At 38.4% G+C, this 15584-nt stretch overlaps 1 protein-coding gene across 3 annotated transcripts in view; it reads right to left on the reverse strand.

Annotated features, from left to right (window-relative positions):
- Positions 1-9458: 9458 nt before the first annotated feature.
- Positions 9459-15584, reverse strand: part of TM4SF18 (transmembrane 4 L six family member 18) — a 30336-nt gene continuing 24210 nt past the window's right edge. For 2 of the 3 annotated variants that reach the window (XM_086674515.1, XM_025913910.2), the window contains one exon: positions 9459-15465. In XM_086674515.1, the coding sequence (XP_086530641.1) occupies positions 15451-15465 (15 nt within the window). In that variant the 3' untranslated portion in view covers positions 9459-15450. The remainder of the gene's footprint in view (positions 15466-15584) is intronic. The other variant, XM_086674514.1, reaches the window with a different exon arrangement.

Below are 15584 nucleotides of genomic sequence, written 5' to 3' on the forward strand. Positions count from 1 at the left end.
GAGAGGAAGAGAGAGAGAGAAGCAAGGCTCACCTGAAGTGGGGCTCTTGTTCACCCAAAGTGGGACTCGAGCTCACCCAATATGGGACTCAAACTCATGAACCATGAAATCATGACCTGAACCGAAGTCAGATGCTTAACTGACTGAGCCACCCAGACGCCCTGCTTCCTTTTTTTTTTTTTTTAATGCTTATTTATTTATTCTGAGAGAGATAGAGGAGGGGCAGAGAGAGAGGGAGAGAGAGAATCCTAAGCAGGCTCCACCCTCAGCTAGGTGCAGAGCTCAATCTCAGTCGTGAGATCATGATCTGAGCTGAAATCAAGAATTGGATGCTCAACCGACTGAGCCACTTAGGTGCCCCTAAAGCCCTACTTCTTTAAACATCCCTTAAATCACCTAACACAAGCACCAATCCTATAAGTCCTTTGTAACACCTTCTGTCTGAGATACTCCGTGGTTCTCCATGGTATGTGTTGTCTTACATTGCAATGAGCAATAAACACAACTTATTCAATTATAGGTAAATTCCTGTGGTTTGGTTGGAGTGCATTGAGGCTAATCTCCCTTAGAAAAAAAGTCTATGACAAAGCTACTATTAAAATATTATAGGGGTGCCTAGATGGCTCAGTCGGTTGAGTGACCAACTTCAGCTCAGGTCATGATCTCACGGTTGGTGAGTTCAAGCCCTGTGTGGGGCTCTGTGCTGACAGCTCAGAGCCTGGAGTCTGCTTCAGATTCTGTGTCTTCTTCTCTCTGCCCCTTCCCCCCTCATGCTCTGTTTCTCTTTCAAAAATAAACATTAAGAAAAAAATTTCCAAATAAAATAAAATATTGTCAACATGACTAAAATTCAGAAATTTATGTCTCCAACCTGGACCTCTCTGCCTAATTGTTTAATACCGCACTCCTCAAACATGCAGATGAATCCCCATAAAAATCTGAAGATCTTTCAAAATGTAAATTTTGCTTCTGTAGGTCTGGGGTAGAGCTCAATATTCTGCATTTCTGTGCTGGCTTTCTGGGGATGCCAGTGCTGCAGATTCATGAACCATACTTTGAGTAACAACAACCTCATAGACATCTCAATATCAATATGCCCAAATATGAATTTCTAAGACTTTCATTTTTAGCTCCAACATGTTAAGAGCTTGGATGTCATCACTACCATCCTTACAATAAGAAACACTGGACAAACTGGAAATCAACAACTTTTCCTGAACCCATTAGAGAAGTAATGCAAGCAGGGAGATGAAAATTCTAAATAAGAAGAAGAAGAAGAAGAAGAAGAAGAAGAAGAAGAAGAAGAAGAAAATACTAGAAATCAAAAATACTATAACAGAAATAAAAGTGCTTCTGATGCTTCATTAGACTGGACACAGCCAAGGAGAGAATCAGTGAGCTTAAAGATCAGTCAATAGAAACTTCCAAAACTGAAATGCAAAGAGGAAAAAAGAATGAAAACAAAAAAACAAATCACACACATACACACAGAGAATATTCCAGGACTATGAGATAATTTTTAAATGTAACAAAATTGGAGGGCCAGAAGAAGAATGAAAGAAATGGACTAAAATAAATATTTAAAGTAATATGGACCAAGAAGTTTCCAAATTTAGTGACAGACACTACTAAGCTACAAATCCGAACGGCTCAGAAAACAAATGCTAGAATAAATACCAAAAAACAAAAACAAAACCCTATACTTAAGCATATCATACTCAATCTACAGAGAACAACTTGAAAGAAGACAGAAAGAGGAAAATATCTTACCTGTAGAGAAACAAGAAGAAGAATCACAAAACTGAACCGATCTTGCTCATCCTGCAAAAACCATTTTATTCACTGCCTTCTTCATCTCAGTTCATGGCACTTTCAGCCTTCTAAGCCAGGTCAGAAACGTTGGATTCAGCCTTATCTCCTCTCCTCTTCACATTTCACATTCAGTTTGTCACCTGTTCAAAGTACACAGTAAAACCTTGGTTTGTGAGCCTAATTCATTCCAGAAACATGCTTGTAATCCAAAGCACTTGCCTATCAAAGCGAATTTCCCCATGTGAAATAAAGGAAACTCAGATGATTTATTCTACAACCCAAAAATATTCTTATAAAAATGATACAATAATTTAATATAATACAAAATAATAAAGCAAATGCAAAAGATGAAGAAAAATTAACCTGCACTTACCTTTGAAAACCTTCATGGCTGGTATGAGGGAGACAAAAGAGAGGAGGGTTATTGTGTAGGACGACTTTCACTATCACTAACGGAATCACTGCTATCGATTGGCTTAATGGAATCTTTCCCTTTTCGTGCCACTTTAACAAGGAACCTATGCAATGACACTTGATTTTGCCTCCTTTTGAGGATTTCACGTAAATGTGACATTGCATTGTCGTTGAACAGACTCATCGCTCTCACTGCTACAGCCTTATTCGGGTGATGCTTTCCTACAAAATTTTGCACTGCTTCCTACATTTTACACATCTCCCTAATCTCATTTGAAGTGAGGTATTCCTCTGCCTTTTCCTCCCCCTCCTCTGCAGACGAGATGCAAGAGGTAGACTTCTTATAAAATCTTGCAGTTTCGGCCACTCGCATACCCCGTTAACACTTGTTGATGATTTCCTTCTTAACTTCCACTGTAATCAGCTCCATCTTTTTACCTCCTTTCTTTTCAACCTTTTTCTGCATAGAGCCATTGTATGCGTTCGCACAGATGTTGACTACAGTACAGTATTCATAAACTCTTGTCATATACTGTATTTAATGTAACTGGCAATGAGGCAGCAGAAGAAAGGGTCTACCTGCAGGCAGCCTGACCTAGAATGAAGCAAAGCCTTCCTAAGCTTACTCTTGCACGGAAAAGCAAAGGACTTTCCATAGGTGCTCTGAAGTGACAAAACAAACAAACAAACAAACAAAAACACAAACAAACAGAAAAACACTAGTACCAGTAGTGGGCACCTTCCAATGTTCCAAAAAATCACTGATTTCTGCCAAACGCCGCAGCCTGAGACCAAGCATCTGAGCATGGGAGATGATCACCCACAATCCTGCAGCGAGAGAGAAAGAGAGAGAGAAGAATCATTGGCTCATCCGTGATCATGTGATGTTCCGTGTCACATACTACTTGTATTCCAAGACACCACTCATTTATCAAGTTAAAATGTATTAGAAATGTTTGCTCATCTTGTGGAACACTCACAGAACAACTTACTTGCAATCCAAGGTTTTACTTAATCTAAAATCCGGCCACTTCTCACCACCTCTCCTAACATTTCCCTGGTTCAAGCCGTTCATTGTGTCCCTCTTGGGAACTGTAACAGCCTCCAAAATAGTTTCCTGCTTCTACTCTAGCCTCCCTCCAGTCTGTTCTTAACACAGCCCGAGTGACCCTTTAAAAATATAAATTCCATCAGGTCACTCCTCTTCTCAAAGCCTTGCAATGGCTCTCCATTTCCTGCAGGATAAAATCCATAGTCCCTTCTATGACTTTCAAAGCTCCTTAAGGATTTCACCTCCTGTTACCTCTTTTCTCCCACCTCCACTCTTCTCTGCTTCACTTGCTCTGCTCTGACCAGGCTTGCTTCTTTGCTGCTCCTCAGCCTTACCAGCCACACCTGCAACAGAAGCCTCTTGCGCTGACACTTCCTCTGCCTGAATGCATCCCCTCAGGTATCCTCATAGCTCCTTTCTTCACATCCACTAGGTTTTAATTTAAGTGTCACCCTCTTGGGATGCCTGGCTGGCTCAGTTGGTAGAGCATGTGATTCTTGATCTCAAGATCATGAGTTCAAGCCTCACGTTAGGTGTGGAGCCTACTTAAAATATAAATAAATAAATGTATGTATGTATGTATGTCACCCTCTCAGTGGGGTCTACCCTGACCATATGATTTAATATCAACACCTGCTCCACCTCCCCTCTCCCCAGCACGTGGGATTTCCCCCTACTTTTCCTTTTGTCCATAGCACTTATCTTCCAATTTACTATCAAATCTTATTTATCAGGTTTGTTGTCTGTCTCTTCTTACCAAAATGTAAACTCCATTAGGGCATAAATTTTTGTTGGTTTTGTTTGTTGATGTATCCTCAGCATCCAGAACAGTGTTTCGCACACAGTATGTGCCTAATGAATGTTTGTTGAATGAACGCATTGTAGAATACCCTGAAACTGGCTTTGTGACCTGGAAAAACAATAGGAGTGACAATAATGACAATTTTGGACTGCTTTCTACATGTGTTAAGCACTTGAGGAATTTAACTCATTTAATCTCTACCACCTCAAGAGTGAGACAAGTAAAGCAGAAGGAAGAAGGTAAGACTCCCACCCAATGTTGCACAGCCAATTAGAGACGGAGCCAGAATTTGAACACCCAGCCATTCAGGCTCCAGGGCTCAAGTTCATAAGCAACGTGCTATGCTGAAAAATCAGATTATCCTCTCTGTACTTCAAGCATTTTCCTCTTCATTACAAATTGTTGTGCCACAGTATTTTAAAGGATCCTTCCATATTCATAAAACTGTATGTCACTTTGCCTCACTGTTTTACCTACTTCGCTCATGGTTTTCAGACTAAGATATAAGATAGTGACTTGAAGGAACCAGGAACTGATGGCTCTGGGGACATCACATTGCATATCCTTCATAATGTTCCTACTTCCTACTTTCAGGTGCAACTATGACACAACTGTGCATGAGAAAACTTTTTTCCCTCCCACAACAGTACAATGTTGGCTAGTCCTGTCTATCCAGGTTCCCCTAATATCTTTAAGAATGAGCAAACTGTGATTTTGTAGATCAGAATTCTTCAAAGAAAACAGAGTACATCTTTAAACCACTACATTATAGGGGCACCTGTGTGGCTCACTTGGTTAAGCATCTGACTTTGGCTCAGGTCATGATCTCATGGTTCATGGATTTGAGCCCCGTGTTGGATTCTGTGCTGACAGCTCAGAGCCTGGGGCCTGCTTCAGATCCTGTGTCCCCTTCTCTCTCTCTGCCCCTCCCCTGTTCACACACGCTCTCTTTTTCTCAATCTCTCTCTCTCTCTCAAAAATAAATAAACATTAATTTTTTAAAAAAAGAAATGAAACCAATTGGGAAAATAAGCTTATTTTATATCAGTTTAAATGTTACTTTTTTATTTCTAAAAATAAGTTTTACATGGTTTAATCTAATATTTAACACAATTTTTAAAATTATTTGTTTATTTTTTATTTTAAAAAGAGTATGACTGGGGGAGAGGGGTAGAGAGAGAGAGAGAGAGAAGGAGAATCTTAAGCAGGTTCCATGCTCATTGGAGCCCGATGTAGGGGCTCAATCCTATGACCCTGGGATCATGACCTGCACCCCGGCACTAACACACAATTTTGATTAGGCCTGTAAGTCTGGACAAAATCTTAGGATAAGGCAAAAGCAAATCAAGTGTTATTTGGATTTAAATGTTATAATTTTTGTCAACAAAGCTTTAAGAGAGCACAATATAGATTCTTTCATTTCACTTTCGATATGTGTAGTACCTTTACAAATAGGGTCATTTTGCTAAATATTGAAGGGAATACTAAGGGCATCCTTTAAAAAATTTTTTTTAAGTTTATTTATTTTGAGAGACAGAGCAGAGGAGGAGCAGAGAGAGAGGGAAAGAGAGAATACCAGGCAGGCTCTATGCTGTCAGCACAGAGCCCGATGTGGGGCTTGAACTTACAAACCATGAGATCATGACCTGAGCTGAAACCAAGAGTCGGACGCTTAACCAACTGAGCCACCCAAGCGCCCCCTAAGGGCATCTCTTAATCTATCATATTCAAATCATTCTTTTGACACATATAACCTGTCATAATTTTTTTTACTTTTCTTCAAACATCTGCTAACCTAACCTGCCAAATCCTTATTTGTCAAAACCTTGTGTGTGATTTGAGCAGTTCTCCATTACTTTCAATGACTTTAAAATCCTGCAATATTTACATTTAATTGGCACTGGGAAGTGAATCAAAGAAGGGAAAGAAGCCAAAAAGTGAGTTAATGCTGTGGGTAGCTGGGATTCAGTCGGGCTGGGGATTCTTTGAAAAACTGAATAGTACCCCCTCAGAACTATCAGATCGAAAAGCATGGAGGTTATGAAATTTACTCACCTGAAGGTCACTGCTGGGGTGTTAACTCCCAGGCACTTCTGGCCTCCCTGTTTCCTGTATAAGCACGTCCCTACATCCAGAGAATATATTCAGTTAGATGCAGAAAGTTGTCTGCCTATACTGGAACTATCTGCAGAGGCCCTATGGGGTGAACTTAGGGGAAATGCAAGAGGCACCGACATGCCTCCTACATTCAGTTGGGTCACTTAGAGAAAGTGATGTCAGATATCTCCATTAAAAAAGGTATCTTTACCCCTTTGTAATTTACAATTTCAAAAGTGCTTTTTGAGATCAAATAATTATCATATTCCCCAAACATACTTTTTACTCAATGATTTTACTATGACTCTTTAACATAAGGGATCAAACCCTATTGCTGATCACTGAGCTCCAAAAAAGCTATAATCTGGGCCCCTGAACTCTGAGTCAGCCATAGTCTTTCCCCTTGGCTCTCCTTTTAGATCTTCAGGTACAAAAGAACTCATCCTTAGGGGGTTGTCGTATTATAAAAGCTGACGCAAGGTACTCGGAACTGCCTCCAGGATTCCTGCAAATGTTTCTCTTCCATCTTCCTGTCTTTCCCCTAGGCTGGATACTGCTGCCTCTGCCAAAATAGGGGAAGAGTAGGCTTTAAACTTAGAGGTTAAGCAGTGAGATGTGCCCTGTCGTATGCACGAACACCAAATGACTCCTAGGAGCTTCATTTTCCAGTTTGGAGAAGCTGATGGAAGACTCCTCCATGACAGTCAGCACTTGTACTCCTGGAGATTTCCACCACGGTGGACCCGATGGATTCCCTAGAGCTGCAGGACTCAGCTAGAGTACCTCTTCCTGCTCCCTGGAATGGAAGCTTTCACATTTTGCTGATTTTCCAGGGTTCTTTTTTCTAGGCCCTTCAGGAATAGCTTTAACTGGATGCCCTGAGGCCAAGATTGCTCAGTGGTACTCATTCAGCAGGGATCTATGTCCGTGGTCTGCAGACGAAACCACAGCTCCCAGCCTAAAGGAGTTCCAATTTCCATTGAGTATCTTCTGTTGTATCTCGACATTAGATACAGTGGTTCTGGAAACAGAGAACCAGATTCTCACAGAAAATAAAAGGGATGAAGGGTAGTCCAGAAGCTATATTGAGTTGTTCTCTAAAGATCTCAGGCTCCCAACTTTGTCTATAAATAAAAATAAGTTTTTATAAAAATCTTTAGAATCACTCAAATATATTAACCTTAGTGCCTAGAGGGCAAGTTATGAACTCTACCAGAACCAGAGTTCCTAAGGGTGCCCAAATACCTCAGGGCACATGGAAGAATATGGAGGACAAGATCTAGGTTGCACGTATGATTGCTTACAAATTTGGAGAAAGTGGGAAAGGCTACCAAACCTCAATATTAATGCAAGTTCCTGCACTGCTGTGCTTGAGACTTTCCTCGAACTAAAATTCCCCCGACTTCCAAAAAACCATTTTGTATGAAATCCAGAACTTATTGTCAAAGACCCAGGAACAGGCAGGGAGAGGTTTGAATTGGCCTAGGTGAACACAGCTCATTCTCTGGAAAGTAAGCTGCTCTTTTCTGTAATCATTTTATTTAAGATATCTATTTCTTAAACAATATATTGTTTCTTTTTGAAGAAAAAAATTAATAGCAAACATAAACCCATTTGTGTTCGAAAAGGGCAACTGTGTAACTTTTGGCTGAAGGCTCTTGGGAGAAGATAAGTGGAACAGTCCCATGGCCTCTCAGTTCTTAGGAGCTGGCAGAGGAGCACTCTGCAGAAGTGCTGAGGGTCCTCAGCTGATTGAAAGAGTGGACAACAGAAGGGAGAGCAGGAACATCATCCGCACATGGGTAAGCCAGACCAGGTATAGATACAAATTTCACTCGGGCATACTGTCCTCAAGTTAAAGGATAGTATGTTTGCATCAGGGCTCTTTGTGATCCCTGCCCTTGATGTATATTTGTGTCTCAAGTCATACTGCTCCAGGGGACTATTGCTCTACACCTGGTGAACAGGTGTTATTTTGGAACACACTTTTCCTCCTTTCTGGGAATTCCCCTCACTTTTATTCTATGTTCTATCTCCTGTTTCCTGAATCTTAATTCTTCCTCTTCAAGGAGGAAGAATTCTCATTTTGGTGGAGTGCATTCTCCAGGAAGGTGATATTTTGAGAAGTTACTCATAGAAAATGTCATGTATCATGGAAATAATTTCCTTCAAAATTATTTCCTTCCTTTTAAAGGCATTGCTCCAGTTGTTCTGTAATTTAGCTATTAGAAATTTTAAGCCAATATGATTCCCTATACTTTCTATGTGACCTGTTCCGTTTTTCCTCTGAAAGCTTGTAGAATATCCTCTTTCAATCAGGGGTTTTAAAACTCTATTTGGAATAACTTTTCTATCTGGATAGTCATGCTCTTCCGTTTCATGAAATTTTCTTGCATTGTTATTTTTGTCTTCCATCTTGTCTGTTCTTTCTTTCCAGAAATTTCTATCAGTTGGTGTTGACTTCTTAGACTGACTAGTTTTCTAATTTTCCTTAGTTTTTGCTCACTTAAAAAAATCTTATTCTTTTTGTTCTAGTCTCTAAGTGATTCCTTGACTTCATTTTCCAAATCTTATACTGAGTTTTTCATTTATGCTATCTTATTTTTAATTTCTAAGAGTTTTGTTGTTGTTCGTTGAATGCTTTTAAAAAATATATAATTCTTGGGGCGCCTGGGTGGCGCAGTCGGTTAAGCGTCCGACTTCAGCCAGGTCACGATCTCGCCGTCCATGGGTTCGAGCCCCGCGTCAGGCTCTGGGCTGATGGCTCAGAGCCTGGAGCCTGTTTCCGATTCTGTGTCTCCCTCTCTCTCTGCCCCTCCCCTGTTCATGCTCTGTCTCTCTCTGTCCCCAAAAAAATAAACGTTGAAAAAAAATTTTTTTTAAATACAATAAAATAAATAAAAAATAAAAAATATATAATTCTTGTCTTCCTTCATGAACACAAAATCTTCTCATCTTCCTGAGGAATGTATTATATATATATATTTTTAAAGTTTTCTTCTTTCCAAATTGGTTTCCTCTGAATCGGTCCTCATTTAGATAGAGATAGAGATCAAAACAAAAGTCTCTATCTTTCATGTAAGACGTGTTCCTAGATGTGTGAGGGCCCTTGCCTATCTGCTCATGATTATGAAGGAAGGGAAGAGCTAATTGGAAGTTGAGTGTGTGATTATTGACTCTGAACTTCATTGTTGGGTAAACTGGGTGAGCCATTTATTGAAGCATTGCAAATGCCACTATATTATTTCATATAGCTGTGGTGACAAATAACTCCAAACATAGTAACATAAAACAACATAAGTTTATTATCATACAGGTCTGGGGAATAACAGTCCAAAATCAGTTTCACTGTTATAAAATCAAGAGGTTAGCAGGCCCAAGTTCCTTCTGGAGGTCTAGGTGAGAATCCATTTCCTCGACCTTTCCAGCTTCTGCAGGCTACCTGCATTCCTTGATTGAGCCCCTCCTGGCAGCTTCTCTCCTCTCCGATTCCTGTTTCTGTCCTTGTATCTTCTTTCTCTGAAAGTGATACTTGTCTCCCTCTTATAATGACCTTTGTGATTATGTTGGGTTTACCTGGGTAATCCAGGATAATCTCCCCTTTTTAAAATCCTTAATTTAATGACATCTTCAAAGTCCATTTCTGGGTAACATATTCACAGTCCCCTGGATTTGGACATGGACACTCTGGGGGGTTATTATTCAGCCTACCACAGTTAGTATCTAAGTTTTCCTCTTGCACTGGCCACACTCCCTACAAGAGGCTCCAACTTGGAAGGGAAAGTTCTGGCTAATAGTTATTCTGAGATCTGAGTGGATTAAAAGGGCTTTGGGGCAGGTGTGTCTCAGTATCCCTCATTCAGGATGTAACAGTCACTTAATCTCTCTAGTTTGGGTGTAATATCCATCTCTTTGGTGAACTCAGAGACCCTCTATTTTACCCTTTCCAGAGGATAAACTTTCAAGTGTCTGCCATTTTCCAGTGACATAGAGAGGGATACAGGGACTCAACCAATCCTTCTCATTGGTCTTCCTTTACTCCCAGTTCCAGATGTATCTGGTGCTATCCATCTGGGAGTCTTTTGAAGATTCTGACATGTAAATTATGCTGGCTCTCAGCTTACCACCCCTACTCCTAAAGCTTGGGATTTTCATGTTTTTTTAAGGTGGTTTTGTCAGTTATGTTTTATCAGTATGCTTTGTAGCTTCTGTAATTTTACTGCTGTTGTCTCCCCTAATCTCTGATATTTGTTGGTTTATGTCTTTAAAAAAACCTTTATTATAAATTTAGTGTGATTTCAGGCAGGAGTGAAATCAGATTCTGTGTGTGTGTGTGTGTGTGCATGTGTGTGTTTTCATATTAATGCATAAAAAAAATTTGATTTGAACTGGTTTTTGTTCCAGCCAGACATGGGCTGGCTCTGGCCAGGGTAGCCAGGCACCACATCTAGTAAAAGGATTTTAGTAGCCAGGTTTGTGTGTCCTGCCCTATCTGCCCAATTACACACACTCAACCTTGACTTCTTACCTTGGTTTCCTACAGGTATCCCAGTTCCTCTGGGACTGGAATCTTGTCCCTAATTCCCAGCTTCATCTCACAAAGCAGGAAGCAGAACTAGCAGGAGTCATTCTAAATATAAATAGTTGTAGTTTTCATAATTGTACCCTTTCCTTGTAGCTTTTTTTTTTTAAGTAGGCTTTATGCCCAGCATGGAACCCAACGTGGGGCTTGAACTCACAACCCTGAGATCAAGACTTGAGCTGAAATAAAGACCTGAGCTGAGATAAAGAGTAGATGTTTAACCTACTGAGCCACCCAGACACCCCCTCCTTGTACCTTTTCAGTGGGATGGAAGTATATACACCAGAGATTAGGGTTTTAGGAATCAGATTCTGATGGCTATTATGTTTATACTCTCCAAACATGCGTCAAAACGACAAAATGAAGTGCTCGCCTCTCTTGCACTTTCTCTAGCCTAACAATGCCTGCCTCTTACCTTTGCCTACTTTACCTTTCCCTCCCCAGACTTCTGACCCTATTCTCTCCCTAGAACCTTAGGACCTTTCTTCACTCCCTTCCCATTCTGTTGTATCTGTGGTATTTCCATGTCCTAGCCATTGCAAATCTGCTCCAACTACACTGGGTTCTGAGTCACCCTGGTTCTAAGAGCTTTATATGTACCAACTCAAAATGTACACAGCTCTGTTCTTATTCCTACTTTACAAATTCAGAAACAGAGGCACAAATGCCTTAAATAAACCTGACCAGGATCACACAGCTAATAAGGCAGAGCCCAGATTTGAATCTGAGCATTCTGACTCCAGAGTACATCTTGAAACCACTACATTATAGTGGTGCCTGGTTGGCTCAGTTGGTTAAGCGTCTGACTTTGGCTCAGGTCATGATCTCGCAGTTCGTTAGTTTGAGCCCAGTGCTGGTCTCTGTGCTGACAGCTTGGAGCCTGGAGGCTGCTTCAGATTCTGTGTCTCCCTATCTCCGTCTGCCCCTTGCCCCACTCACACTCTGTCTCTCAAAACTGAATAAACATTAAAAAAAATTTTTTAAGCCACTACGTTATAGACTACTTATAAATTGTATCCATGTGCCAAACACTGTTTTCTGAGATATGTGTGTATTTACATATTTACTTATTATATATCTATATAATAATATATAATATAATTATTATATATAATAATATAATATATAATATATAGATAATATATTAATAATATATAATATAATATATAATCATATAATAAATATAATATAATATATAATTATAATATACTAATGTATTAATATATAATTAATTATAATATTATAATATATGATAAATAATATATAATAAATAGATTCTATATTTATATTATATATAATATGTAAATAAGATTATATAAATTAGTATACATACATACATCCATTTAATCTTCATAGATACTATAGATCAAGCAAACAGCCGAAAAGAAACCAAGGATCTGAACGACAAAATTAACAACTTCTCCTAATGGACACTATTGAATCTTGAACCCAATATTTGGATAAACATATACTTTTAAAGTACATAAAGGAATCTACTCCTGAAATCATTGTTGCACCATACACTAACTAATTTGGATGTAAATTTTTAAAAATAAAAAATAAAATTAAAAAAGGTAAATAAAATATTTACAAATAGTAACCATAAAACATGTTTTAAAAATGTTCAAAGTATCAGAATCATATACACCACATTGTATAATCACGATATAACTAAGATGGAAATCAATTAAAAAAAAAAAGCCCAAATTCACATAATTGGAAATTTTAAAAGCACATTTAAAAACACATAGACAGGGAAAGATCATAAAGAAAAGTAGAAAATATTTATAACTAAGTAATAAGGAAAATACAACATTTCAAAACTTGGAAGATGCAACCAAAGTGGTACTTACAGAAAAAGTACGAAGTCTTAGATGCTTATTTTAAAAAGAGAAAAGGAAAGATCGAAAATTGATAAGCTAGGCATTGAATTTAAGAGTTAGAAAAATTACATTGAGATTGAAGCAAAGGAAATAAGAGAGAAATTGCAAATATAAAAGCATAAATGTATAAAGCAGAATTCATTCCTAATTAAAATTAGCTAGCAATAGTCAGTCTCTCTGAGAATTAGAAAATGAAAAGAGTAAAAAAAAAAAAAAAAAAAGGCTATCACACACATGCCTTCATGTTTAGGGTTTCTCTATTCTCAGCTCCTTAAACAGATTTTACAGATAGGATGAGAGGATACTTTCTTTTCAAATGAGATTTTTTTTCTCATTATTTAAGAAATACATTTTCAAATGAAAATTTCAAATAAAAAAAAACATAAGTCATAATCCCATCATTAGGGGATAATTCTTAACTGTTAACATTTAGGTATTGTTCCTGTCTTTTTTGGTCTGTATCTGAAATTTTATACATGTCTGCATGTAATCAGATGGTTATTTAAAAATTTGAGCTCAAACTTCCCACATAGATTTGTATCCAGCTTTTTTCTTTGAAAGTACGTCATTAGCAAATGCTCTTTAAAAACAAAATTGGGGGAGGCACCTGGGTGGCTCAGTTGGTTGAGCATCCGACTTTGTCTCAGGCCAAGATCTCACAGTTTGTGAGTTCAAGCCCCACATCGCCTCATTGCTGTCAGAGCAGAGCCTGCTTCAGATCCTCTGTCCCCCTCTCTCTGCCCCTCCCCTGCTTGTGCTCTCTCAAATATAAATAAAACATTAAAAAAATAAATAAAAACAAAATTTTGGATGGCTGTTAATAATTTAATAATACATACACTGTACTGCATTTGGCTGCACCCCTGTTCTTAGACAATGTTTCCAGTTCTGTGGTGGAGTCGTTCAGCTGACGTCTGTCTACTCATGGTCCACTCAAGGTATGATGCTATATTGAATCTGAATAAGACTGAGACAGTCTGAATGTGTCTGACAAACTGGTGGGGTTGACCTTCCAGAAGTCTGTTTACAAGAGGACTGAGGAGTCATTGGGAGACCTAAGAAAAGAGCGTGCTGGACATGACAAGTTTATGGGCTTGGTGGAGTAATCAGATACTCAGTATTTTGGCATCCTTTCTCATCCTTTAATTATTTTCCTGAAAGCAGTGACTGGGTTGCTTCATTCTTGGCTTCCTAGTTGAGATTCTCAAGCAAGAATGACCACCAATCTCATTTGGATAGTGTTTCACTCGTGGCTCAGTCAAAGCTAGTACGGTAACAACAGGCTGCCCACGGCTTGGGTGCCCATCCCAATTCCTTCTGCTGGGTCCAGGGCATGGAGGTCATCTGATATACAACATGGCTTTCTTCCAGGATGCTTACTTACATCAGCAAAGGCTGTGGACAGGGTGGCTGCCCTCAAAGGAGGATGTAGTCACCAAAGAGAGAAGCATTTTCCCCTTTGCTCCAGGCTACTGCCCAGCTTTGGCACAGAGCAAGTGTTGACAGAGTATTGTTGACAGTGTTCATGGAGGAGAGCAATGGGCAAGTGGCAGAAGTGTTATGGCCTGGTGGGCCTATGTTGGAGACAGGTGTTCAGCAGAGCAACGATGAAGGGCAGAAGGGCCTGACATGAATATCCAACACTAAGTGTCTACTATGCCCACTTTATGCTATGTCCTATGGATGATGGGAAATATAAAACATGGCTGCTGTTCTCCAAGAAGTCATGGTAAGTATAGGTAGAAAGTTTCTAAATGTTTTACTTAATTTTTTTTCTATAAATGCAAGTAGTGGTAACTGCCCAAAATATAGGTATCAACTGATCAATGGTCACTTTCTTTAACCCACTGAGCATATCCTCAACTGATCATTTATTTCAAGGCTACCTCTTGTAGCCCACCACACTCATCATCAGGAATGAGAAAATTAGGCTAACAGCTCAGTAAGATTATATAGGCTTATATAAAACTTTTTTTGTCTTTTCTACCTCACTACTTTCCTTACTGAACATTAAGTACTACTTTATGATATATTATAGATACTCAAGGTAGGAAAACATGAAAAACGCAGTATCTAAACAGAAAAAAGCAAAAAATCTTAATAGTAAAAAATGAGTTTTAAAAATGTATTTTAATGATAAAACATAATAAAGAAAATTTGGAAAATATAGAAAAGTAGGAAGGGTCACCTATGATCCAAGTCAATGACAGCTGACATTTTTCTGAAAATCCTTCTAGATTTAGTTTTTATTGTAAATTTTGATTATTTGGTGTTTACTTTAGGTGGTTATACGTATACTATAAACATGAATTTATAATCCGTTTTGTAAATTAACAGTATTCATAATCTTAAAAATGTAATTTGTAATGATTGTGTGACATATTTTGTAATGACTTTATAATATTACAACTAATATACTACTCTTTATTTAATTCTTCCCCTAAAGTTAGACTGTTGGATATTTCTAATTTTCCAGAATATTAAAATAATGTTGTATTATTTATATTTGCATAAAGTTTTATCTTCTATTCTTATTTATTTCCATAGTATGGATTATTGGAAATGGATTTGTTTGACCAAAGGGTATAAACATTTCTGAAGATCCTGACACATATTGCTTAGAAAAATATTCTAAATGGAAAGGTAGCATAGTTGGCACATTCAGTGAGGAATGTAAATTTCATAAGCAGGCACAACAAACACCAAATGGAGAAAACATCATCACTGGAATATTGCCCTTAAGTCTATACAGTAGATATGAGAAAAACAGATGGCATATCTTGATAATGGAAAACATTCTTGTCCTTATTCAAATAATTCCAGGCTATGAAAAAAGAAAAATAAAGTGAGTAAAGTAGTAAATTTGGCTTGATTAATGATCCATAATCCAGGTAGCAACTTAAAATTATAGTTCATATTCAAAACATGATGAATTTGGAAAAT

This window comes from Puma concolor, chromosome C2 (genome assembly GCF_028749965.1).
Source record: "Puma concolor isolate L17-30 chromosome C2, mPumCon1.1.hap2, whole genome shotgun sequence".
Lineage (NCBI taxonomy): Eukaryota > Metazoa > Chordata > Mammalia > Carnivora > Felidae > Puma > Puma concolor.